The sequence below is a fragment of the Arvicola amphibius genome, chromosome 2 (assembly GCF_903992535.2).
Source record: "Arvicola amphibius chromosome 2, mArvAmp1.2, whole genome shotgun sequence".
Taxonomy (NCBI): domain Eukaryota; kingdom Metazoa; phylum Chordata; class Mammalia; order Rodentia; family Cricetidae; genus Arvicola; species Arvicola amphibius.
The window spans coordinates 33,240,210-33,267,301 of NC_052048.2; the positions used below are offsets into that span (position 1 = coordinate 33,240,210).

At 46.1% G+C, this 27,092-nt stretch overlaps 1 protein-coding gene across 5 annotated transcripts in view; it reads left to right on the top strand.

Moving 5' to 3' along the window:
- The window catches only part of Vgll4 (vestigial like family member 4), a 110,241-nt gene that overhangs the window by 55,564 nt on the left and 27,585 nt on the right, over positions 1 to 27,092 (top strand). For all 5 annotated transcript variants that reach the window (XM_038318655.2, XM_038318656.2, XM_038318658.2 and 2 more), the window contains one exon: positions 26,859 to 27,048. In XM_038318655.2, the coding sequence (XP_038174583.1) occupies positions 26,859 to 27,048 (190 nt within the window). The remainder of the gene's footprint in view (positions 1 to 26,858; positions 27,049 to 27,092) is intronic.

Sequence of the window (27,092 nt, forward strand, 5' to 3'; positions counted from 1 at the left end):
GGTGGCTCATACCCCAGCTTGCGGGGCTTTGTCCTGATGCCAGCTGGTCCAGGTTCCAAGGCTGTTTGAGGTTCAAGGAAGAGTAGTGATACTAGCTGCAGTGACTGGCCTTCTAGAACTTTCTCTCCTGCCACTATAGAATGTGGGATGGGATTGGGGAAGGAGGAGGTGGTGGTGGCCCTAGCTAGAGGTGAGATCCCCAGAGTGAGCCTTCCATGAAGCAGTGTGAGAATGGGAGTGTTCAGGATGGCTGGCAGCCACACTTCCACAGTTACTCAGTTCTGAAAAGTTAGGTCCTAATACATGCTCATGGTTGCCCGTGTCTGTAAACTGCTGTTAGTGATTCTTCAATTATGGGTTAAGAGCCATTAGTGTGTAATTTGGTAGAGGAATTCTCGCCTTTTAATTTAATAGTGTGATTTGTCTTGGGAGAAAGTGAGGACGGGTTGCCTAGAGTGATGGTCTCGGAGCTTCAGAGAGGGGCATGCAGGGGTCCTCAAGGTTTAGAACTGTCGTTTTAGAACGTAATTCCCGCCTGTTTCATTGCAGGCTGCATTCACATCCATTTTTCTGAATGGGAAGGGAACATACACACTTGGGCTGCCCAGCAGAGGGAGGCCCTGCAAGTCTGGGCATGGGGCTCTTTTGTTTCTTGCCAGTCTACTGGCAACAGGTTGATGGAGGCCTAGTTTCATTGTTCTTTGTCTGAAGAGCTCAGAGGCTTTGGGAGGCTTTGGAGCCTCCAGTGCTGTTGGGTGAAAAGGCCATCAGAACGAGGCTACAAGTCTGAGTTGGTTCCTAGCCCTACACACAGATCAAGTGACTTGCTCTTGATTTGGATATAATCTGTGGTGCTGCCTCTGTAACCATTTTACAATGGAAGTTCTTTCAATTTTAGCATCTTACAGCTCTCCCTCCCTCCCTCTCCCTCCCTCCCTCCCTTCCTCCCTCCCTCCCTTCCTCCCCCTCTCCCTCTCCCCCCTCTCTCTTCCCCCACCCCCCAGGTGAGTGCTGAGCACTTCTGTGCTTGTGTTTCTGCTAATTACAGCTTGTGCCCGGAAGGTATGATTAGAGCCTCCTTCCTTCCAGCTCCACGCCCATAATTCTCAATCCCCTTCTGGAAGGTTTGTTTGATTTGGGCTGTTATCTCTGGGAGCCAGCACTTGCCTTGTTAGAAGTCAGCCTTCCTTTGCCTTATGTTCCTAAGGTGTCTGGGTTCATTGTTGTGAAGCAAGCTTTTAAAACCGTGTCATATAGATATAAAGAAATCTCTGGGCCAGGGAGATTGCTCAGTGGGTAAAGGTAACTAAGCCAAGCTCCTTGATGACCTGATTTCTGTCTCTGAGACCCACATGGTAGAAGGAGAGAACTGACTCCCAAAGCTTGTCCTCTGATCCCCCACCCCCTACCCCTTCCCAAATAAATGGAGAGAGAGAGAAAGAGAGGGGGGGCGCAGGCAGGCCCCATGGTGTGCTCAGTTTACTTCTGCTTCACTGCCAGGATGCTGAAGAAAACTGGGTTTTGTCATGAAGAAATCAGATCCAGATTTAGCCTTTGCTGGTGTACAGATCTATTAAAAAAAAAAGTCTCAGGGGATGCTCCTGGCTGTATCTGCTTCATCTCTATGTATTTAATGTTTATTTAATGACAGTTTATATTTAATGCTATTTATATATTTAGCTCATGGTAATTATTTTTTAGCCTCGCTCAGCAGTATGAAGCAGGCTCTCTTCCTCCCCTTTTTACTTGAAAACAAAATCGTGAGTTTAGTTGTCCTCCTACAAGAGCAAACACATTCCCACATCCCCCACCCCCATCACAGGTGCTTTGTTTTTGAAATTTCTCTCCTGTTTGCACTCTCTTGCCCACATCTCACTTCCCAAGATTATTTATTTATTTATTTATTTTTAAAAAGACTTAGCTTTTCTAATATACATATGTGGGTATGTGCACCACACAGATGCAGGTGTCTGAGGAGACCAACAGAAAGTGTCAGGTCCCTTGGAGCGGGGTTAGAAACAATTTTGAGTGCCCATTTGTGTTCTGGGAAACAAACTCCTGTCACCTCCAAGAGCAGCAAGCACTCCTAAGCTTCACTCTCTCTGAGTGGTTTTTTGGTTTTATCAGATGTATGTTATGGGGCAGGGGGTTGTGTGTGCCTTGCACCTGGTGGCAGCCAGAAGACAACTTGGTGGAGTCCGTTTTTTCCTTCCAGCTTCATGTGGGTACCAGGTATGCAGGCTTGTGTGGCAGTGTCTGTCCGCCCGTGTTCTCGGAGTATTCTTTCTGCTGGTTTGCTTTACTGTGCAGACTTTCTGAAAATTTTGAAGTCTTACTTATATTAGTGTATTTGTGTGGTGGTGTGTCAGTGGAGGCCAGAAGAGGCTGTTGGATCTCTTGGAGTTGATATTAAATGTGGTTCTGAGCCACCTGATGTGGGTCCTTGGGTGCAAACTGGAAATGCATTCTTGACACTAGTACACCATCTCTAGCCTCCTCTATGTCAGCCTTAGAATTCTGGGAGTTATTTTAACTTCAGGGCCTCATGCATAATATCTTCAATATTAACAGTGTGAATCACAGCTAGTTGAAAGAATGTTTATTTACCCTAGAAAAAAAAGTAGAAAACCCAGCCAGAGAGTGGTAGCACATGTCTTTAATTCCAGCACACAGGAGGCAGAGTCAAGAGGCCAGCCTGGTCTAGAGTAAGTTCCAGGAGAGCCAGGGATATATACAGAGAAATTCTGTCTTGAAAAACAAAATAAAATAAAAAGTAGAAAATCTATTTTATTTACTTATTTTTTGACAGACTCTGTTGTTTGCTTTTCTGGCTCCATGTAATTGGAATTATTCTGCATGCCATCTTTTGGAGGTTGTGGAATATGCTGGGGGGGAGGGGGGAGAACCCAGGGCCTCCACACATGCATAGTGCATGCCCTAACCCTGAGCTCTCGTGCTTTAATGAACTCTTGTGAAGTGGTTGACTGGTCATGAAGTGTTGTGTCCTCTCCATGGGCAGCCATGCTGCAGCAGCAAAGGTCACCTCAGCTGTGGACTGACACCGCCTCCCTACTCACTCGCTTGTTGTTAAATAGCTCTTGATGCTCCAGTTGGAATGTTTCCCCAGCTAGTATTTCATTCACATTCCCCACCACCTTTTAAAGACAGTGTCTAGACTGTCTTGCGTCGTTTTTTGGAGAGTGCAGTTGGGTTGCGCTTGTGATGCCTGAGTGGGGAGACTGGTTCTCTATCAACAGGCAGGTGGCTGGAAGCTGACATGTCAACATTGCTGCAGCAACAGCTTCCTATGGCCGGTCCTTTAGGAAACAGAAAGAGCTTAGATAGAGGCAGAATCCAAACAGTTCTTGGCTTTGTGGAGCCAGGAAGGGGGCGCTGTTTCCAGTAATCGCGGCATGTTAGTCGGAGTTCTCTAGAGGAACAGAACTTATTAAATGAATGAATATCTATCTGTCTATTTGTCTGTCTATCTATCAGATTTATTAGAATGACTTAGAAGCTGTGTCCAACAATGATTGTCTACCTACCAACAGAAGGTCCAAGAATCCAGTAGTTGCTCGGTCTGAGTTCTTCAGTATACACTTGAATCCCATAGAAGTAGGCAAGCTTCCTTTCTTTTATATAGGCTTCCAGCAGAAGGTGTGGCCCAGATTAAGATGGATCTTTCTACCTCAAAGATTGGGATTAGAAATAAGTCTTCCTACTTCAAATGATTTAATTATGGGGAATAAAATCCCTCACAGGTGTGCCCAGCTATTTTGGTTTTAGTTAATTCCAGATGTAGTCAAGTTAAAAACTAAGAATAGCCATCACAAGCCCCATGCGTCTGCTGCAGTTATGAATGAGAGAGCATTATCCGTGTGCATTGTTCTTAATTTTCATTTTATGTCTGCTTCACATGAAAATACTGGCCTGTTAATCCCTCTTGGCTAATGATTTGACTTTAATAGAGCAGACTCTGGGATTGAATGTTTTCATGCAGTTGTGTGCTGCCAAGCGGCTCCGTGGAGTTGTTTACACTACCCATAACCCAGTTAGGCTGTGTTCGTGTTTCTCCCCCGATAAGTTAAGGGGGCCATGAATGTAGCTTTTGAACAGTTTTTCTCATCTTCCATTATATGACTGCACCATTCCAGAGTCAGGGCTGATTTTAATTTTAATTTTATTATTCGCAGTACTTTCATTTATCCATGTTCTTCCGTTCTTACTATGCATCCTTTCTCCCCTCGCCCCCCCCCCCGCCCCAGAGCTGAGTCCTGAATGGTAGGCAAGCGCTCTACCATTGAATTAAATCCCTAACCTCTTACTATGTATTTTTTGAAAAACTATTTTTAGCCGGGTGGTGGTGGCGCACGCCTTTAATCCCAGCCCCACTAGTGAGACTAGCCATATTAGTGAGCTGAGTTTGATTGAGAGACCCTGCCTCAATAATATGAATGAGCAATTGTAGTTACCTAACTGTGGGAGTTTGGATGTAATCGTCGCCTGTAACCTCATAGGGAGTGACACTGTTAGGAAGTGTGGCTTGGTTGGAGGAAGTATGTCATTGTGAGGGTGGGCTTGCGGCCTCATACACGCCCAAGGCATACCAGTGCCTCAGGCCATTTCCTGTTGCCTGCAAGATATAGGACTCTCAGCTACTTCTCAAGCACCATGTCTATGTGCACACTGCCATGTCCCACCATGATGATAATGGACTGAGCCTCTGAATTGTAAGCAAGCCATCCCAGTTTAAATGATTTTCATTATAAGAGTTGCTGTGGTCATGGTGTTTCTTCACAGCAATAGAACCCTAACTAAGATACTCACTTCTATGTATAGTAGTACCAAAAGGTTCCATAATCGCCCAGAGTGGAGTGTAGCAAAGGTGTATTTACTTGGGGATAAACTCTCAGTAAGGTAGCAATCTGCAATCCTCTGTGTGTGTTAGGAACTGGAACCAAAACCAGCAGCAAAGAGGGCCGCACGTGCTTTTAGTTTGGATTTTTAGAGTACATGAGACCATGCCCAAAGTGGGCTGGTATCTTAAAGGCTGTTGGCTGAAGGAGTTCTCACAACACTTGTGGTTATTCATTGTGGCACATATTGAAAGCTTAAAAGCTAACATCCAAATATAAAGGAAAGCGTATATTTGTATTTTGGGTCTGGTTACGTCACTCAGGATGATTTTTTTCGGGTGGGTGACTCCAGGGAAATGGTATCTTCCAGATACAGCAGGGCTGATGCACTTAAACTCACGAAGACTGGCAGTGTGCACAAGCCTACACAGGTTCAAGCCAGATGTGCTCCCACCCTAAATAAGACGCTACCTACAATTGATACCCACTGGCCAAGGGAAAATCAGTTTTCTTCAATGGCACGTCACTGGGTATATCCACCACACCCCAGGGTGGGCCCTGTGCCTGGAACAGTTTGCCAGCACAAAACGAACTCGGTGATATTTTTTGTGGAGTTTTTGTTTTATTTCGCTTTGCAATTTTTTGTTCTGTAGGTCTTTTGCTTGTTTTGATTTACTTTTTGTTTTGTTTTTTAAGTGTGTGTGCATGTGTGTTTTGATTTTATTTTTCCTTTTCTTTTGTGAAAGAGAGAAAACACAGCAAAGTTGGACGGGTAGGGCGTGGGGAGGAACTGGGAGAGGGAAAAATGATATAGAATGAAAAAAGTCTTCATTTAAAAAAATAGGGGAAAATAGTCCCTGAGTGTAGGGTGTGGTGATGCTCCTGTCTTGGGTGCCTACTCTTAAGATGCCGCAGTGTTTGGTGTTTTCAAAACCAGGTGCAGATCCCAGGCTCCCCTTGCATGGTGGACCATGGCTTTCCGTCTGCCTGGCTTTCCTTCTGTCATCCTTGTGTTTTCATTGAGACGTCATTAGCTGCTGAAGAGACGCCTTTACCTCTGCTTTCCTTTCCGTTTTGTCAAAAATAAGATTATATTAAGTAAGAATTTTATTTTTAAAAGTGTAACTGTATGTTATTTTTTATTTTGTGTTCCATGTATATGTATGGGCGTATATGCCCTAGTCTGGGTCGTCGGGCTTGGTTATCTCCCCTTTCCCACTGAACCCATCAAGTTAGAATTTTGAGTTCATTGCACCTAAGAAAGAACGATTTGTGAAGTGGGAGACCGCAAAGCAGAAGAGGACTGAGTCTGATTTCATGGCGTGCTGGTGCTGGTTTGTGGAGGGAATCTGTGGTGTGCAGCAGCTTCCTTCTGGTCAGTCATCGTAACTGTGTGCAGAAAGCTCATCTGAGGGTTTTGTTTAGGTTAGCATTTGGGGAAATTGGGGGTGACCTGTGTTTTCGTCATGAGTGGTTGGCCCTAGCATTTCCAAACTGTACCTTCTGTTTTTAATTTGTTTATTTACTTTGAGTACCAGATCTAGATAAAGGATCTTTCAGGCTCAGTGGTGCCTCACTGTTGTCTGAGGCTGAGGCAGGATGAGAACTTCCAGGCCAGCCTGGGCTACATAGTGAAAGCCTGGCTCATACGGTACCTTGTTCCCAAGAGCTGTGTGATGCTTCTTTGTGGCTCCTCACACTTGCCACAGGGTGCCATCCCAGTCAGCCCCACCTGTCTTAGCCCACGTGGGGATCCGCTCTTGCATAGCATTGAGGCGTAAGGTTCATCTGTGCCGTTGGATGATCAGAACTGTCCTGTCGTGTTTGTGAACTTCTGTGTTCTGAGGTGGGCGGACCTCTGAGTTGACAGGATTTCACCTGTCACAAATACTGCTGCTCTGGGTGTGTCTTAGTATGGCAGACTATCCCAGACACAATGTTCTTTCATACCCATTTTCGGTATAGCTTGGTGTCATTACGTGCATTCATGACGTTGCACAGCTTCTGGTGAACATGCATGCTCATGTCTTTTGACAAGATTTATTTCATGTGTACATGTGTTTGGCCTGCATATATGTCTCTGCATCATGTGTGTGCAGTGCTTTTCAAGTCCAGAATTGGAGTTACACATGGTTGTAAGGTGCAATGCTGGATGAAGAACCAAACCTGGATCCTCTGCGAGAACAGCCAGTGCTCTCAAGTGCTGAGCCACCACTCCAGTCTCTGCATTCCTTTCTTTTGGATCAGTACTCATAGGTGGAACTGTTTGGTCGTTGGGCATGGTAGACTTTTAAGGAGCTGCCCCATTGTTTTCCATGGAGAAGGCACTGTTGTGTGCATTCTCTCTAAATCTTTATCTGTACTGAGTCCTTTACAGTTCAGCTCCCAGTGGTTGGACATTGTTGAGGTCTTACTCGTTGCTAATGTATAATCTGATCTGACACAGACACCAGTCAAAACTCTGATTGCTGGTGCCGCATGAGGAGGGACAGTCTGCTTGGTAAGCTTTTTGGCTGCTGGTGGTGGTGGTGGGGGAGGATGGCAGGGTATGTTTTCAGGTTTCAGGACAGTAGAGGTGGTGATTTGTGTGTTGTCAGAGGTGAGTCTGTTTTTCCACATGTCAAATCCAAGCCTATAAACCAGTAGAGGCCAGATCAAGGGATATGGGAAACACTGATGTGGCACAGAGGGCCCTCAGCCCGTGGTCACAGTGTTCTGGGGTCACAGTGTTCTGGTAGTGACTTTTCCCTCACCAGTCTGTATGCACGGAGCTCAGGAGTTGAGCTCTCCTTCCAGCCTGAGGATTTTGTTGTTGTTTGTTTGTTTAAACAATACCAGTAACTAGGAAACGGACTCTGTCTCTTTCTGTGTCCGTCCCCTCTCATAGAGCGCTTTCTGCTCCAGGAGCAACCTTACAGAAGCATCCCTATAAAATTCAAAGGCTTTCTTTCTCTAGATTGTTCTGGGGTCGATTCCACAAGTAGAATCTGAAGTATCTTGCAGCTAGTGACAATTTTCTTTGGACAGAGGAGGACTCAAGTCATAGCAAAATTAACAATTTAAGCAATGGCAACTGTCATTTGATTAGATCCACTTTCATTGCTAAACCTGCCTCTCCACATCCTAGCATCTTAATGTGTAAGTTTCTTGAGGGTGTGCATGCCTATAATACCCACACTCCATAGATGGAGGCAGGAGGATCAGTAGTTCAAGGCCAGCCTGGGTAGAGAAGGCAGGGTGGTGGTGATGGTGTAGGAGGATATGCTGATATGAATCTATACCTTTGCGTGTTCTCTCTACCAGTGGCACTTGCATAGTTCTGTGTGCAAATCAGGCCCCAAGCAGTCATGCAGAAGAGTGAGGTCAGAGATCCTTCAGCTAGAGGGCAGACAATCTGTGTTGTTACCGTGGGACCACAGCTTTCTTTTGGTTTGTCTTCATTCTGTTTGGCTTTGCTCATCCACTTGCATATCATGCAGAATTGTTGGCGATTTGGAGTGTCTGCAACCTGTTCTTCACCTCTCTTCATGAGGGTTGATGAGTCCACTTGCATATATGTCTGATTTTCTGCAGGACGGATGCTGGCCCTGGTTGAAGAATGGAATGACAGTAACTCAGATCCCATAAGTGGTGCCTAGAGTGCAGAGAGTAAATGCCATCTTAAAATGCCTATTCGTGCTTTAAAGGCGCTGAAAACCCTCTGTGATGGTTTGATAACAATGTCCCCCACAGGCTTGGGCATTTGGACCTTTGGTATCCAGTCGGGGGCGCTATTGAGGGAGGTTAGGTAGAACAGCCCTGCTGGAGGAAATATGTCACTGGGCACGGGCCTCTCTCTCTCTCTCTCTCTCTCTCTCTCTCTCTCTCTCTCTCAGGAGGAGAATGCAAGGACCTTTAGGAAAATAGGTAGGGTTTGGCTGTGAACCCACCTATGTGAGTGGGCATTCTGTTTTGACTGTTTGTGGTAAAGGTGTGTGTGCATGTGTGTGTGTGTAATATGATTTATTTATTTTTGTACAATTTCTTCTTGGGGTTGAGAATTTCTGTGTTTTACTCATGTTTCTCATTCCGCTACCATTGCAGCCACGATATTAACTTATGTAAGTGTGTCATGGTCTCAGCGGCAGTAACAGTGTGCTTTGTTCTTGGTGTCTGAGTGACGTTTGGTTCCTTAATTATTTTTGTCTAATTCAAGGTGGAGATACGTCCTATGTTTTGAAAACACCAAATGTACATTTGTTCAGCCTCAGAAGCAGGTATCATCTAACCTAAAGCCACGAAGAATGGCACCAGGTGCTTTACAGTTTTGTTCCAGTCATCCTGGGGCTAGGTTGTGGACCTCCAGATGTAATTGAAATGAACTGCCATGATGACTTTTCTAACACATATGATCATACATGGCCATCACAAACAACCCTTCTGTCACCAGAAGGCTGGAGGATGCTGTTGATTACTGCCATTGTCCCTGGAAAGCATGACTGAAGTGAGAAGGACAACCAGCTAGACCCCTGAGGTCAGTAGCGTAGAGAGACTAGAGACCCAGAGAACTCATCATGTCATAGCCAAGCCTGTGGCTGCAAACCACTCATCCATTTAATTTGCCAAATGCTAATAGACTCTAGAGCATCCCAAATCAAAACATTGTACTTTTTCCTTATTTCTTCATTAGTCTAATTCCCATTAACCTCATGTCACAGCTGCAACAATTTAGGAACATTGTAGCAGGGGAGCTGTTGTCAGGGAGGCTGGAAGGAAAAGCTGGTAGAGCGCATGCAGCTTCTGCAGTCAGTGACACTGGGGTGTGGCACTGCCAGGAAGGAATGCTCGGGAAGGTGGTCAGTCACTGAGGTGGTATACTCCAGCTTCTCAAGAAATAGGGCAGGAGGATAATAGGGGAGTCCTTTGCTCCTAAGGTAAAGACTGCACACAGTAACAAAGGAAAAGGTAGCTCACAGGATGGGAGAATATTTTCATAGATGTTTTCTGCAAAAGGAGAGATGGCGAAGGCAGTGGTTCAGAGCACTGGCTGCTCAGAGGGACCTGGGTTTAATTCCCAGCACCCACATAGTGACAACCATATTAACTACAGTTCCAGTGTCTCCAATGCCCTCTTCTGGCCTCTGTGGAACTACATGCGTGTGTAGTATGTGTACAGGCAGAACACTCATACAAACAATAAGAAAATCTAAAACCAGATGATATTGGCTATTGCACAACTTTGAGGGAACATAAGACATATTACATTGGCTCCCTTAAAGGGTATGTGACTCTCAAAAAAGCAATTATAAAATTAAAAGATATTGGAATAGAATGTATCCAACCATTCTGTAAGTATTGGAATGCTCTTTGTATATGTGTCTTTATATTACAATATTTGGCTAAGTAGTGGTATCTCAGTTAGCGACCTTATTGATGATGCCAGGTCATTCCCAGCTCAGGGCATTCTTAGCTGAGCTCTGTGCTGCTATCCTGTTCTCAAGAAGTGGATGATGTGACATTGTTGTTTAGTTTACCACCAGTATCAGCTGTTTTTAATGAGAAAGAGATTGTTACCATACATGCTGAACTGAGATCTCTATAGAGCATGCATAGTGTGTGTGTGTATGTGTGTGTGTGCATGCACGTGTGTGCACGTACACGTGCATGCACTTGCACACATGGGGCCAGTTGGGCTGAGGATGAGGAGAGGAGAAAGTGGACTTATAAAGTCTGTCAGCAGGGCAAATCACAGGTGGCCACAGATGCATATGCGTGTCACCAGGCTCAGACATTGTCATTGGCTTCCTGTAGTTGCACTTATTGAGGCTCAGCACAAAAGGCAGCCTTTTCGGGTATTTTCGGGTGTTGAGACAGTGTCACTGTGTCCTGGAACTCACTATGTGGTCCAGACTGTCTTTGAATTCTCAGAGATCCTCCTGCCTCTGCTTCCCAAGTGCTAGCTTTAAAGACGTGCACCACCTGCCCAGCCAAATAACAGCTTTTGACTAGGAATGTGAGAGGCTTTTCACCATGGCAAGTTTGATTGGAAGCGAGAGGAGGGAGGGCACATAGCAAGCAAGGGTTGTACATACAAGGTATGCTCGTCTCTGCACCCTTTGGCTTGCAGGATCTGTTCACGGGCAAACTCCTGCTCTCCTGCCACTGACTTGCTCTGTTACATTCCTCTGAGGGATACAGATATTGCAAATGTGTTTTTTTGAGTCAGGCTTGGGTGGCATTCTGGGCTTTCCTCAATCCATACCTTGGGGATGTTGTTGAGTCATTTTGGTCTCCATTTCCCCCAAATGAAACTAGCCTGGGCCAATATTGTTCACCCGGCACGGAATAAATATGCCTGCGTCAAACTCTGCAGCACTTAACAGCTCCAACAATCACTTCTGAATGCTTGCTGTGGTTGAGTCTTCATTCCAGGCCCACTGGGCCACTCTCTTCTTATTGTCCTCAGCATGGGCCTTATCTTTCCTTAGTCTCTGCCAATCTGCCGCAAAGCCATTGGGACGGCCAGAGCTGCGGTTAGGATAGTCTGAGTATTAAAGTCAATCCAGGGAGGCTGTTTTAGGGGAAGAGAGTGTGTGTGAGGATTTAAGGGTCCATCACACTTCTGGATCTGCAGCTCCTGGGGGCTGAGATGCTGGGGTGGGTGGCGTGGCTGGGGTGGGCGGCACATGTCTGCGACCCTCAGCCAGCCTAGTTTTCTCACGCAGTGGCGCTGTGTCCACTCTAGTGCAAAAGCTGAGGTCCAGTCCCCGGCGAGGGCAGCATGCCCATCTACCAGCTCTTATCAGACTACTGTGAATGGATACTTAGGACCACGTCCACCCACTCCCAGAGTTGACATAGCTTGAGGTACACACTGTGTGGCCTGCAGAAAACTGCTGAGGTGGGATTGTGAACACCTTCTGACATGCCAGCTTCTCCATATTGTCCTTGAGTCTCAGGGTTCGCCCGTCTGTCCCTCCCTCCCTCCCTCCCTTCTTTATTTCCTTCCTCCCTTTCTTGTATTCAAAAAAAGAACTGCCAGCATGGAAGCACTGCTCCCCTTCTCCTTGCTTCCAGGCAGGAAACACGGGACTCGAGGCTTGCCCTCACACTTCTGTCTCTTGTAGTCAGCGTGCAGATGTGTGGCTGCAGGAATGCCATCCAGTCCATTAAGCTGCAGCCAGCGCTTGTGCTCCAGCCCTCTGCTGTGCACTCAGGGCTCATTTCTGGACCTTTGAAGTGGCCGCCAGCCTTTCATCTTCCCTCATTTTCACTTAATGACAGCCCGGCCTTTGATCAACCCAGTTTTCATCTGTCTTTGGCTTCAGGCTTAGTCACTTGGAGGTAAGCGGAGACCTTAAATAGGCCTGAAAGTGCCCGACTTTTATGAGCACAATGACTACTTAACCTTCATATCTTAAGCAAATACACAGAAGGGGAGCTGGCCCTTCCTGGCCTCTCAGTGATAGCGTTTGCTGGCGGTAGTGTAAACTGAAAAGAGGCCTGAGTGTGGACGGCAGAGAGAAACCAATAGCCAACCGCATCCTGCCCCCTACTCTCAGCCCCCAGTTTCAAGTTGCAGTTGCCCGTCCCCCACCCTCTAATCTTTATGTCTTCATTGAAAGCTTGTCTGCACGCTGGGGAAGATTGTGCCTGGAAGTGCACTCCGTGCCTGGTGTTTCTTTTCCAGTGATGGACTCTTGGTTCATTGTTAGAGGAAATGGCGAGTGTAAAATCCTCTTCCACGAGATGTATCTTCTGCCTAACGACTGTAAACTTTGAATTAATATTAAAATCTTGGGAATAATCCATATCATATCAAAATTGCTCACAAATGCAGTTCTATGGCAGAGCTTGGCTAGCATGTGTGAAGCCTGCATTTACCCCAGCATTGCATCACCGAATTACAGCTTCATGTGGTTTTTGATTGTGCTCTGCACTGTTCTATTTTAATTGTGTATGGGTGTGTGTTTGTGTGTGTATGTGTGTGCATGTGTAGAATCTTTTCTCTCCCTCAAATTTTATGTTGGTTCTAGGGATTAAACTTGGGCAGTTAGGCTTGCATTGCTGGGTAGCAAACAGCTTTACCCACTGAAGCTTCTCGCTACTATACAATTATTTTATTTAAAATCTTAATTTGTTATTGTGTATGTGTATCTTTGAGATACGAGGGACATGTGCATGCCATAGCACATGTGTGAAGACCAGAGAACATCTTTGTGGAGTCACCTTCCACCTTTACATGGGATCTGAGGATCAAACTCAGGCTCTTGCCTGGCACCTGCTCTTACACACTGAGCCATTACCAGCCCCCTAGTTCTTAATAGAAAGTAAATATGTGTTCTTACTCATATATGGAATAAGTTGTCTGCCCCCATAAATCTTCATGTTAAACATATTAACAGTTTTTTAAAGATTTATTTATTATGCATATAGTGTGCTGCCTGCATGTGTGCCTGCATGCCAGAAGAGAGCACCAGATCTCATTACAGACGGTTGTGAGCCACCATGTGGTTTCTGGGAATCAAACTCAGGACCTCTGGAAGAACAGGCAGTGTTCTTAACCACTGGGCCATCTCCCCAGCTCCAAACATATTAACATTTATCCAGCTAGCAAGCATATGATTATTTCTTTATTATTTTCCAAATTTTATTTAAGGCATAGAGCCTTGCCATGTAGGTTAGACTGGTGTTGCCCTTACTCTGTGATCCAGGCTGACTGCACACTGCAGCGATCCGTTTGCCTCTCAGTTCCTAAGTGTCAGAGCCATTACAGGTCCCTGGGAAGTCTTAACACAGCCCCTGCCACAGACACCAGGGCTGTTCAGTTTACCCACAGAGAATGGGGCTGAGGTAGGACTCAGGGGCGTGGCCCTGGCTTCAGTCTTCCCACACTACAAACCATAACAGTGAATGAAAAATAAAAACAAAATGAGGTTTGGTACATCTATGTGAATCCCTGATTATCACTCTCTTCCTCTTCCCTCCTTTTTTTCCCCCTTTTTTCCTTTATATGCTAGGGCTGAAATCCAGGGTCTTGCCATGCTGGGTTGATGGTCTGTTGCCAGCTTCACCTGGTCCCTTGGCTCTGTCTTTAGCTCTGTCACAGCCACCCTTATCTTGGACACATGTCGGCCTCGCTTCTGTCTTTATACATGCAGCTGTCCTTGCCTGGAATGTCTGATCCACCCCATGTCCAAGGAGACAGACTGTTGCTCGTTGTCAGAGCTAGAATTGCGGCCTCATATCTAATGTCCACAGCCTGCCCCTGTCTCTCCCTTCTTCTCCTGGGTTCTTTCCCTTTATTTTAATGTTTCAGAGCTGTCCCTGGTGTAGTTCTTAGACAGGATATTAGTTTTCAGCGTTGCTGTGACGGAACACCCTGACCAAAAGCAAGCTGGAGAAGCAAGGGTTTGTCTGTATCATGGCTTACAGTTCCAGAGGGGATGCTGTCAGTTGCGGCGAAGGAGGGGTAAGCAGCAGGAGATCCAGTTTCACCCACACACAGGAAGTAAGGTCAGGCCTCACAGACTCAAAGCCTGCCCCTGATGATGTACTTCCTCCAGCAAGGCTCCGCCTCCGAAAGGTTCCATTACCTCTCAAAACAGCTACTCTGGCTGGGGACCAAGTGTTCAAATACATGAGCCCACATGGGACTTGTCACATTCAAGTCAAACATGGCAACCCTGAAAGAGAAAGGGAAGTTCTTGGGTTCCCCAGTGATTTTTTTTTTTCTCCCTGCAGTGGTGTTAATACTTCCTTGATCTGATCAGTGATACCTTTAAAATCCCAGCATTTCGAAGGCAGAGGCAGGCGAATCTCTGGGAGTTCCAGGCCAGCCTTGTTTACAAAGTGAGTTCCAGGACAGCCAGGGCTACACAGAAAAACCCTGTCTAGAAAACCAAAACCAAACAAACATACAAAAATCTTTCTGGAGCACTTCTGCCCAGTTGAGGGCAAGGATGGGGAGGGTGAGATCAGTATCCATCACTCATTTTCCTGAACTCTGTAGACCACTTATTCAACAGACAGTCATGTTTACGTGCTGGGTTCCAGACGGTGTAAGCCTGCTCCAGCTTGCAGTTTTAGGTCTTCCTGGATGGAGTCAGTTCTGTATGGCAGTGCCAGCACAGAGCTGTGAGAGTGGCTGACCCGGTGTTTTGTGTGGAGTCCTGACATGAATAAACCCTGTGCATATTTAATACCCACAGTTTCTAAAAGTTACTGTAGATCCACACTTGGTTGAATGCAGGACATGGCTAGGGAGTGTGGAGGGCCCACAGTGTGTTTTACCCTCGCTGCCCTTTGATGTCGTATCCTGAGCAGACTTGCACTGGGTAGTACCCAGGAATGCTGCTTCATGTAGTTTAGCCACAGTCTCTTGCATTGCCACAGAACATATATGACACATACATCGACAGATCCATGCAGACAAGGTGTCAGTACTGTGCTCTTAGTATGAAAGAGAAAACGTTGGTTTATTTAAGGTTGATCTTTTTGTTTGTTTTGTGGTAAGGGAGAAGTTTGAGGGTACCACCCTTAGCACACAGTCAACTCTGATCCCCAGTGTGGGACGAGCTTGTGGTGGGTGCCCCTGACGCAGCATAGTTCCGAGTGTTCATGTCATCTCTGTGGAGTTCTCAATAGAGGTGTTTAATAGAAGTGCTTACCCGAAAACTAAAATCGTGAGGAGGTGACCAGACCAGCGAACGCTCCATGTCGTAAAAGAGAAAGAGAAAGGAGGAGAGGACAGGGAAGAAGGAGGAGGGGGAGGAGGAGAAGAAAAACTTAAAAGAGATTAAAAAGACATGACAGCTGTGTTGAGCAATTTGTGTGACTGTGACACCCCCAGTTCACCCGGGGACCTTGGATGTGAATTTGCTGTGAGGTGTGGCAGTCAGGGGGTTATACTGGATGGTAACGGTGCCGTGGCTGTACAGGAGGGTGGCATTCTTAGACTGTTTTTGACCAAGTAGTGATGAATTTAGTGACATAGGACTAAGTACTTCCAAGTTACTTTCAGAAATTATGCAGTTGTTTCTGGGGGGAACATTTTAAAATCTAGACAAGGTCAGCAGGAACCTGGGAAATAACCCTGATGATTGACAAGTGGGACTATGTGTAATTGGCTTCTGCACAGCAGAAGACTCCACCAGCAGAGCAAAGGGGCAGCTGACAGAAAGGGGATTTTCCAGCTGTATACCAGGCAGGGGATCAGTATCTAGAATATATAAAGAATTGCCATCAGACTCCCAAAACTTCAGTTAATAAATGGAGCAGTGAGTTGGACAGATGACTTTTAAAAGGAGAAACACAAATGGCCAATAAACACATTTTAGCATCTTCAACACTGTTAGACAAACGTGAGTTAAAACTACTCTGAGATTCTGTCTCGTCCTAGTCAGGATGGCTAAAACTGAGGAAACAAATGGCAGCAGTTCTGGGGGAAAGGAACCGTAGTCGGTGCTGGTGGGAATATAGAGCGCTTCTGCCCCTGGAAATTAGTGTGGCGGGATTGCATGCAAGAGGGGATAGGACATCACTGAGTAGCATTTCAGAGTGGTTCTGGGATCCTGGTGGCCCTTCTGAAGGCATCTTCTCCACTGATTGTGGAGATCCCTTTAGGCTTTGCTTGCTAAAGGTCACACTTCTCAACATTGTCATACTGGGGGCCAGTCAACCTTGGGAGGCAAACCTCATCTTGGTTGGTCTGGATGTTTCTGGGCTTCTGTAGGTTTACATTGTCTTTGTCTCGGGTGTGGAGAATCCCCTAGGAAACAGATCATTTGGAGTGCTCATTGACCCCTGCTTCTGGTCACTGTGTCCCTGGCCTTTTCTGTTAGTTGGAAGAAGCGGCCAAGAGAGCCGGAAGTGAGTGTTGTCAGTGGGCTCCTTGTGTCCATGCTCTTGTGCTCTTGTCCTGAGTGGGACTGTGTCTGCAGACAGCACCGTAGACGACCTATGCAGGGAAAACAGGGAAACTTTCCCTAAGTTCTCAGATTCTCATGGTAAATGAAGAAAGGGAGGCTTGAGGGATGAAGCGACCACTGTGAGCACACTTCTCCATTTCAGAATCTGTTTGTACATGTCTCAAGGCCAGGACCAATGAGAAGCCCATTGCCTCAGAGGCAGCCTGATCACCTGTTCAGTGCCACTCAGGCCAGGTGCTATTTGGCAGGTCACTGTCCCATCCCAGGACTTGGGAGGAGGGAAGGTTTGGTTTTCCAGTCTCTCCATTCCCAAGTTTCTCCGTTTTCCCCCAGTGGTCAGTGTTGGACTTCAAGTTGCCACCCTCCCTGGACTTGGGTAACCCCACCTGAGATGTGAGGTCTTTGTGTGTGGTAGAGGAGCTTACTGAGCAACTCTGTGGCATTTCACCAGAACACTGACAATCAGAGAAGGCCGTAGCACTTCCTCTCCACCTGACCGTGGTATGTCCTGACCCTCAGAACCCGGTTCGGATCGTGTGGGGGAAGAGGTTTGAGCCAGGGCTTTGCTGTGGATGTTCATTCTTAGCACTTTTTAAACATTGGGAAATGGAGTCTGCTTCCAGAAACTTCTGCAGATAGTTTTCTTCCTTGGTTCTCCTCCTCCTCTGCAATATACCCGTGTGAATGTAAAAGCCAATCTAGGTTAAAAAAAAAAAAAAAAAAGGTTACCCATGGCCACAGAGCCTCCTCCAGGGCTCAGTGCACTGGTATTGAAGGGGCCTGAGTCACCTTTGTCTTGTTGGCACTTGTGGCCACAGCAGGACACGTGACACATTGGGCCACTGCCAAATGTTCTTGGGTCAGGTGGACACCAAGTTTGTACAGCAAGAGACAGGCTTGTCCACCAGGGCACTCCACTGCCTCACTCTACTGAGAACCCGCTAAAGCAAAAGGTAGTGCGAGAGTTAAAATTGTCTTTATGATGGGGATATAAAGAAAAGGGAATCCACAGGGAATCACAGACTCCCAGAGTGCCGGACTAGGTGGAAGCCGCTATGTCCCTGCTCTGTCCCGGGGAGATGTGAACAACTGCACAAGCGTGTTTCTGCTCTGACCTCCCAAGAGAGCGAGCACACTTCTCTCTGCTCATCAGTCTGCATGTAGCACCTCAGACCATGCCCTAAGGGCTGGTACCACAAAAGCTACTGGCTGAAACCATAATTATGAAAAACATGGGTGACTATTAATCTGTAATTCTTAAATAACCCATATAGCCAAAAGACCAAAGCTTCATATATGAACATAAACAATCTTTGAGCAGATATGCAGCATGAAGACAGTGACCTCGAAACTGTATCAGTATAAAAATATCTTGATCAGATGGAGGGATATATGATGCAATATGACAAATATCCTTAAAGTGCATCATCAATATACAAAATATCTTAAACAGAGGTAGAAACATACAGCATGATAAAACATTTATATTTGTGTATAAAATACTGTAACAGAAATAGGAATATGTACAATATAACAAATATAATTTGAATTTGTGTCAATATACAAATTACCTTAGAAATACAAAATAATTTTACATATGTATCAATATACAAGAATCTATATCAATGTAAATTGTAACTAATAATTCACAAGTAGATAACTAATCTGCCTATTATCCCACCCCATCCATTCCCCCCCTTTTTTTTTCAAAAGATTTCAGCCAATGACCAGGCAGAGTATACCGAGGTGGGAAATCAAAACAAAGATAGGGAGAGAGAGAAGGTGGAGTTGGGGAGATGCCATGTAGCTGCCAGGGAAGCAAGATGCCAGGGTATCACCAGTAAGCCATAATCATGTGGTGATATATAGATTAATAGAAATGGGCTAATTTATAAGAGAGAGCTAGCCAGTAAGAAGCCTAAGTCATTGACCAAACAATCTTAACTGATACTAAGTCTCAGAGTGGTTATTTAACAAGTGGCTGCAGGGACCCAGTGGGCGGAGAGAAACCCGTCCGTCCAGTGGGACTGGCAGGAGGGAAAAAAAAAATATCCATCTACAACTCTCTGAGCAGGGAAGGGAGGACCCAGGTAGGAGATGCTGGCTAAGTGGGGATTAGAAAGCAGAGATGCCAACAGGTGTTCTTTTATTTTTGAATGCCAGTTAAAATTTATAAAAGCTAAACTCAGCTTTAGGAATAAACTCCAGTTTTGCAAACTGTGGATTGTAACCCAGCATGGAACTGAGTTTAGGAATGAGAAAGTTTAGCAACCATTAAAGATTTCTGCATGCATGGTGACCTAAAACAAACCAAATGCAAAAGCATGCTAAATCAAGCTGTCTCCTCTGGTCCTGCTTGTCCATGTCATATCCTGTGACTTCCCTGAGTCTTGGTTCTGAGCATACAACGTGCATATTCCATCACACCATACTCAGTGCCAGGGAACTCTAGACACCATCTTGGCTCATACTGGAGATGACTTTGTTAGGATTCCTAGCCTTCTTTCTGCACCCACCTAGTTTTCTGTTCTTACAGAAACTTTGGAAACTATGGATCACTAATGTTTTTCTGCCAACATTCCTCAGCAAGCCTTAAAGTGGTGTCTGAGCTAGAGAGGTGGCTCAGTGGTTAGAAGTGTGTACTGCTTTTTCTTGCAGAGGACCAGAGTTCAGTTCCTATCACCCACATCAGGGGCTCAAAACCATCTGTTAGTCCAGTCCTAAAGGATCCAGCGTCTTTTCTGGCCTCCATGGGCACTGCATGTACATGGTGCACAGACACATAAAAAGCACCCATACACATAAAATAAAAATAAATGTGTGGGTATTTTTAATCACTATTTCTTTGCTTGGTATTATTTGATTTTGAAAACCCCTGCTTGAATTACTGCTGACTTAAGTTTCTAGCACTTTTTCTAAGTGCTCCAAACAAATCATCTTTTTTTGTTTGTTTGTTTCGAAACAGGATTTCTCTGTGTAACAGTCCTGGCTGTCCTGAAACTCATTCTATAGACCACACTGGCCTTGAACTCACAGAGATCCTCCTGCTTCTGCTTCTGCCTCTGCCTCCTGTTTGCTGAGATTCAAGGCATGCACCACCACTGCCTGCCCCCCCTTTCCATTTTGTACTACATATTTATGCAAAGCAGATTTCTTTTTAAATCTTTTTTTATTGATTTTATTGAGCTCTACATTTTTCTTTGCTCCTCTCCCTGGGTCTTCACTCCCCTTCAGCCCTCTACCATGGTCCCCGTGCTCCCAATTTACTCAGGAGATCTTGTCTTTTTCAACTTCCCATGTAGATTAGATCCATGTAGGTCTCTCTTAGGGTCCTCATTGTTGTCTAGGTTCTCTGGGATTGTGATTTGTAGGCTGGCTTTCTTTGCTTTATGTTTAAAAACCACTTATGAGTGAGTACATGTGATACTTGTCTCTCTGTGTCCGGGTTACCTAACTCAAAATGATGGTTTCAAGCTCCATCCATTTGCCTGCAAAATACATGATGTTGTTATTTTTTTCTGCTGTGTACTACTCCATTGTGTAAATGTACCACATTTTCCTTATCCATTCTTCGGTCAAGGGGCATTTAGTTTGTTTCCAGGTTCTGGCTATGACAAACAATGCTGCTATGAACATAGTTGAGCATATGTCCTTGCGATATGATTGAGCATCCTTTGGGTATATACCCAAAAGTGGTATTGCTGGGTCTTGATGAAAGTTGTTTCCTAATTTTCTGAGCAGTCGCCACACTGACATCCAGAGGGGCTGTACCAGCTTGCATTCCCATCATCAATGCAGGAGTGTTCCCTTTCCCCACAACCTCTCCAGCATAAGTTGTCATCAGTGTTTTTGATCTTGGCCATTCTTACAGTTGTAAGATGGAATCTCAGAGTTGTTTTGATTTGCTTTTCTCTGATGACCAAGGATGTTGAGCATTTCCTTAAGTGTCTTTCAACAATTTTAGATTCCTCTGTTGAGAGTTCTCTGTTTGGGTCTGTACTCCATTTTTTTTTAATTGGGTTATTTGTTCTTTTGATGATCAGTTTCTTGAGTTCTTTGTATATTTTGGAGATCAGCCCTCTGTCTGATGTGGAGTTAGTGAAGATCTTTTCCCATTCTGTAGGCTGTGTTTTTGTCTTGTTGACCATGTCCTTTGCTTTACAGTTTCAGGAGGTCCCATTTATTAATTGTTTCTCTCAGTGTCTGTGCTGCTGGGGTTATATTTAGGAAGTAGTCTCCTGTGCCCATGCATTGAAGGTTACTTCCCACTTTCTCTTCTATGAGGTTCAGTGTGGCTGTCTTTATGTTGAGGTCTTTGATCCTTTTGGACTTGAGTTTTGTGTGTGGTGATAGATATAGATTTATTTTTATTCTTCTACATGTTGATATCCACTTATGCCAGCACTGTTAAATATGCTTCTTTTTTCCATTTGATTTTTTTTTTTTTTTGCTTCGTTGTCAGAAATCAGGTGTTCAAAGGTTTGTGGATTAATATCCGGGTCTTTGATTCCGTTCCATTGGTCCTCCTGTCTGTTTTTAAGTAAAGCAGAATTCTTAGTTTATAATCTGACAAGATTATAAAATGAAAATATTGATCAGTCCTGAAAGGTGTTGGAGAATATTCAGTCAAGATTTAATTGTTTATTAAATTTAAATAAGATGTACATCCATCTCATTAGCATGCAATTTACTTTCATCTTTACTAAATGGTAGAATCTTATGTATACCAAAGAACTGTTCTACGATACATTTCTTTACATTTTTTCTTTCTTTTTGGTTTTTCAAGACAGGGTTTCCCTGTGTAGCCCTGACTATCCTGAAACTCTCTTTTATACATCAGGCTGACCTCAAACTCACATAGATCCACTTACTTCTGCCTCTGCCTCCTGAGCACCAGTATTAAAGGCGTACACCCTTATGCTTGGTTTGCAGTACATTTCTTAATGATTCTTTTCCATAAATATTTGATTTTTATACTTAATTTATAAATGTATATACTTGGGTCATGTAAAAGTTTCTTGGGCTGAAAAAGGTTTTGCGAGGGAAAAGTTTACAGAGCCCCCCAGGCTGCAGAAATGGGCAGTGGTCGCAGCGCAAGCTGCTCTGGCAGAGGACTGGACCTCTGTTGCTAGAGCCCAGACCAGGTGGCTCATGACCAGCTCTAACTGTAGGTCCAGGGAATCTGCCTCCATAGGCAGCTGCATGCATTCACTTGGCAGTCACTTATATTCATGCATGCACACATGCAAACATAAATCTTAGAAAGCAAGCAAGCAGGTAGGCAAGCAAGCAGGCTCTGCCCTAGACAGCCTTTCCTACAGTTCATGCTGCTCTTACGTGGGGGAGCTTCCTTTGTGGTGCAATAACAGGTGTGATGGTAAGAGCCTCTTGGTGACTGCCCATCCCAAGTTGCAGCCTTGTGCCCTTCTAGAGTCACTGCCATAAGCTGTGGTCTGAAGGAAGGAGCAAGGTCTTTACTGTCACTCCGGGGAATGCAGGTGATTTTACACTGTATGGATTTGTTGCCTCTGCTAATGGCAGTGTCTGGGTATAATTGTAGCACTTTTGTATTCAAAGTATTTTAGTACCTTTTGATATTCAAATTAACCTTTCCTCGGTGTTTAAAAATTATTCTAGTGCAGTGGATGTTGAGAACCATAAGTGTCGTTTGATTGGGATTTTTTAAAAAGATTTTTGATACTCTGTGTGTGTGTGCCACCCAGCATTGTTGAGATTAAACAAAAACAAAGGATGTTGTCTTCGATCCTTTGTGGAATTTTAGATTCTTTTTTTGTTTTTGTTTTTTCGAGACAGGGTTTCCCTGTAGTTTCTAGAGCCTGTCCTGGAACTAGCTCTTGTAGACCAGGCTGGCCTCGAACTCAGAGATCCTCCTGCCTCTGCCTCCCGAGTGCTGGGATTAAGGAATTTTAGATTCTTAAAACAGGGTAAGGCTATGGACATTTTATGTCCTCGTGGATCAGCCCTGCTCTGTGGGACCAAGTCACACTTGGAGCTCCTCTATGACTAAATTCTGAATGGAGTCTGAACCCTGCCCCTACCCCCATCTGCAGACAGCCAGAGTCCCTGAGAAGTCTAGGACTCAGCCTCTGGAGTCCTCAGCCCTTATGGTTCCATGCTTCTTGGGGTCTGTGAATCTGGGTGTGGGGTACAGCATGCATCTCCGTGCTTTTCCTGGTGCTGTAGAGGTGTGGGGGGTATCTGCCCTCATCACAGCTGCCCGTGTTGCTTCTCCTGGGTGGTCTTTGTCTGAAAGTGGCCTCAGTGCCTTAAGCTGCCCTCAGTTTGGCCAGGCCACCAGGCTCTCCAGCTGAGGTTTAGGAGATGTGCTGTCTTACCCAAATGCTGCCTGTTCAGTCTGTTGGTTCCCCCATGACCCTGCTTTTTTGTTAGCAGAAAGCCACACAGGTGGTGATTTTCCCTAGCTCACTGCAGCTCAGCAACCAAGACCTGCTTGCTCAGGGCTGGAACCTACACGGCCACAGTGGCCTGGCTTGCTGGGCAGCCTCTGCTGGCTGAGCTCAGCTCCTGGTTCTGAGATCTGGCTCTAAGCATTGGGGCTGTAGTTCTGAGCAGCAATGTGAAAGGCGCTTTCTGTTAAACCAGAGGGCTGGAGCTTGGTCACTGCAGTAGAAGTGTGGGCCAGACTTGTGCGGGGCAGACAGTGTGCCACTTCTTTTATCCCTGCTGCCTTGGGCCTGCTCATCTATTTGCCCAACAACCCTTCCTTAAAACACACAAAAAGTGAACAAGAGCAGGACGGCCACAGCCAAACTGTAGAAAAGAGGCCGATTTCATTGCATCTTCTCCCCAGCTGTTCATACCTGTGATGGAGATTCATTATTTAAAAGAAAATAAATACTCCTCAGCTGCCTAGGCCCAGGGTTGAGCAATGTCAAAGGGCAGATCTTGTACTGGGGGGTGCCTTCCCTTCCACCGAGACAGTGACATCAGCCTGGTCACCATGGCTGTGGTCAGACGGGAGACATGCCAGTGCAGCCGAGTCGCTGGTGTGGGGAGCTGTGGTTTGATGTTTTGACTTTAGGTTCAAACATGGCGAAGGGTGTGTGGGGGAAGGGAAAGAGAACAATAAGCTGTGGATCAAGTTGTTGGTTTGTTGAAGGTTAGCCGTGGTAGCACGCTCCTGTGATCTGTGATCCCGGTTGAGGCTTTGACAGGAAGAAGAGGAGTTTGAGGCCAACCTGGGCTACAAGGCGAGGACACCCCACCATCTCAGCAAGCGAGTGAGCGAATGAATACACACACTGCTGTTTTGAAAGTTAAGTTCTGTGTTTTGTTGACGGAAAGAGGTGAGAAAGCCGCAGCCTTTGGTAGCGAGTCTGGACATTGTCACTGTGTCCAGAACAGGGAGTCTTAGAATCAATCTTTCAGGTACAGGATTTCAGATGAGGCTGTCTGCTGGTCTCCTTTTTCTGATGTTCTAGCATGACTTTGACGAAACTGCTCATGATATAGCTGTGTCTTTTTCCTCCCCACCCCAGTGCATGTAGTGTTAAGGATGGTGCCAGGGCCCTGTGTGCCCAGGGCAATGCTTGGCTTCCAGCCCTTTTCTTTCTATTATTTTTCCCTTAAAATAAATATGATGGGCCAAAATATCCTGGGCAAAAAAATATTTTTTTTTGCTTATCTTTAATTGGGGAGCGATGTTTAAGGAGTGTGTCTGCGTTGCTGCCATGTGTGGATAGCATTTGCATGTACCTGCGTTTTTTTCTTTAGTAATAGTGCTAGGGATAGAACTCAGGCTCTCATATGTCCTAGGCAGGTGCTCTGTCTCCAGCCCTTGCTGAAATCATCCTAACCCTCCTCTGCCACATACAAGAGTATAGTAAACGGACTCTAAGATACAAGCATTGGACAGCTTCCTTTGGGGGGGCAGGTGGACCCAAAGATGAGCAAAAGGGTGTCACTGGCCAGATCTGGTCACCATTGAGGATTGTTAGGGAGGTGTTGGTATGACCAGCGGAAGATGGCACGCTTCCTGTCTGCAGCTCATCTGAGCAAGCCATTCCTTTCCCCTGTGAGGTCATCTGCAGCTCATGCGGTTCCCGGTGCTGCGGGGATGCACACCCTCACTTGCAGGGGACTCTGCGGTTCCTTCAGGGCCCTTCGTCCCCACTCCATTTCTGGAAAACCTCCAGTGCTCTTTTCTTCTCTGTGCCGGCCTCTGAAGCTCATTCCTGTGTGAACTTCAAATGGAGCAAACACATACTCCTTTAAGGCTGCCACAGCCTGGGGGCATGGAGCCCAGCGCTTTCTCTACCAAGCTTGTGCTGTATAGCCACTGAGTGACTGGCCTCTCCATGGGTGACTTCCCAAGTGATGGGGGCCTCTGGGTGGCTTCTGTCCTGAGACTGGGCCACCCCATAGCTGCTGTCCTGAATGACTGCTCCTTTTTTGGACCCCTTGGAACTTGTTGCTGTGGTGATTGTTTCCAGAGCAATGTCTGTTGCCCCAGCAGGCAGCTGATGAAATGGCTCCTGAAACTCTGGGGTCCATGCTGAGCCTGCATCCTCCCCACTTCTTGGCCCCTGCCAGGGGTGTTGGGAAACACTGGGCACTGAGTATGGGCAGTGTGGGTTGGTTTGCAGGGGTTGCGACTTCCTGGGGTTTTGGGGCTTCTTCGTCTGCTCACCACAGTCTTAAAGAGGCATCTCTGCTCAGAAGAGGAAGAAGCTCAAGAAACAGGGCTGGAGAAGGAAGGAAGCTTGCACCTTCTGAAGGTCCGAGGACCAACACTGCTTAACCTTGTTTTCTGAAACCAAAAGTCAGCAGAAAGGAAGCTGAGGCCCACCCAGATCAGCCAGAGTCTGTGAGAGTGGCCAGCACAAGAGTCCATGTTGAACTACTCTGTAATATGGAAAGTTCCAGTTTGCCCTGTGGCCAGAAGTCTTACAAGAAATCCTGCTGGGGGTGTATTACAGGTCACTGTATATTTGCAAGTTTATATCTTGCTTTCTAAACTGGCAGAGTTTTTATTTTTCCTGGTGGATACTCCGAAGGCCTTTTCCTCCCTCCTGTCCCCTAACAAAACCGCGTTTGTCACCTGTGACGCCTGTTTGACGGCCGCACATTAGTGATGATATGAAAGGAAGTGAGTGGTCACAAAGGCGGCTTTTCTTGGGTACCACAGCACCTCAGATGAAGTCGACTTCATGCTAATTTGACTCTTAATTGTGACTGGTAGAAATAAGATTGGTCAGGCCCCAGAAGCCAATGTGTACTGCCCAACAGAAGGGTGTCTCTGTGGGAAAGAGTGAGCCTGCCCTCTCAAAGTAATTATAGCTCTTGTTATAAATTTTAGAAGATACAAACCCCTTAGTATTTGAACGGCCACGCTCACCCTGATTCACAGCCAGGCACACATTATCTCTCAGCTCAAAGCCCCTGACAGCAGCCCAGAAAGTCAGGCCCGTCAAGGCAGATTTGTGTCAGCCCTCGTGAGCAGCTATCTGTGAAACACATTTTGAGAGTCGCAGCTTGGGCTGGTGAGGTGGCTCAGTGCTTGAGATCTGCTCTTCCAGAGTACCTGGGTTCTGTTCCCAGCACTCATGGTGAGCAGCTCACAACTGCCTGTAACTCCACCTCCATGGGCTCCAACAACCGATTCTGGCCTCCGTGGGCATGGTACACACACAGCTTCAAAAACTGTAATAAAAGCAGCGAAATCAGCTTGTCAACAGTGGTTTTATACATTTTCTTAAAGGTATAAGGTTGAATTCCTAAGAGTCAGAGGGCCTTCTGAGTTTAACTTCCCTTTGGGGATTCCTCACGATCATTTTCCCCTCGGCTGTTTATAGCAACTTTTCAACTTAAACTCTACCCTAAAGAGCCAGTGCTGGCAGACCTCATTGATGTCAAATGTCCCCTGCTTGGCAGTGGCCGCATGCCCAGACCATGTTCTGAGAATGGCAGTCTGCCTGCTGTATTGCCAAAACTTTCCACAGAGAGAAGTTTTGCAAGGGGCTGGGCGGGGGGCCAGGGAGCTAGGGGACCGTGGAGACCACAATGGGGTGCTTTTCCTGCTGGTAATAATATCCCCATTCCCTTTGCATAGGTGAAGCTTCTCTCAGGGGAGAAGCCAGAATGCAGACCCTCCCGGTGGCTTCTGCCCTCAGCAATCACCGCACAGGCCCACCCCCCATCAGCCCCAGCAAGAGGAAATTCAGCATGGAACCTGGGGACAAGGACCTCGACTGTGAAAACGACCACATCTCCAAGATGAGCCGCATCTTCAGCCCCCACCTGTAAGTTCTGCCCTTTGGGGCTCATGCCTTTGGGCTGGGCTGTT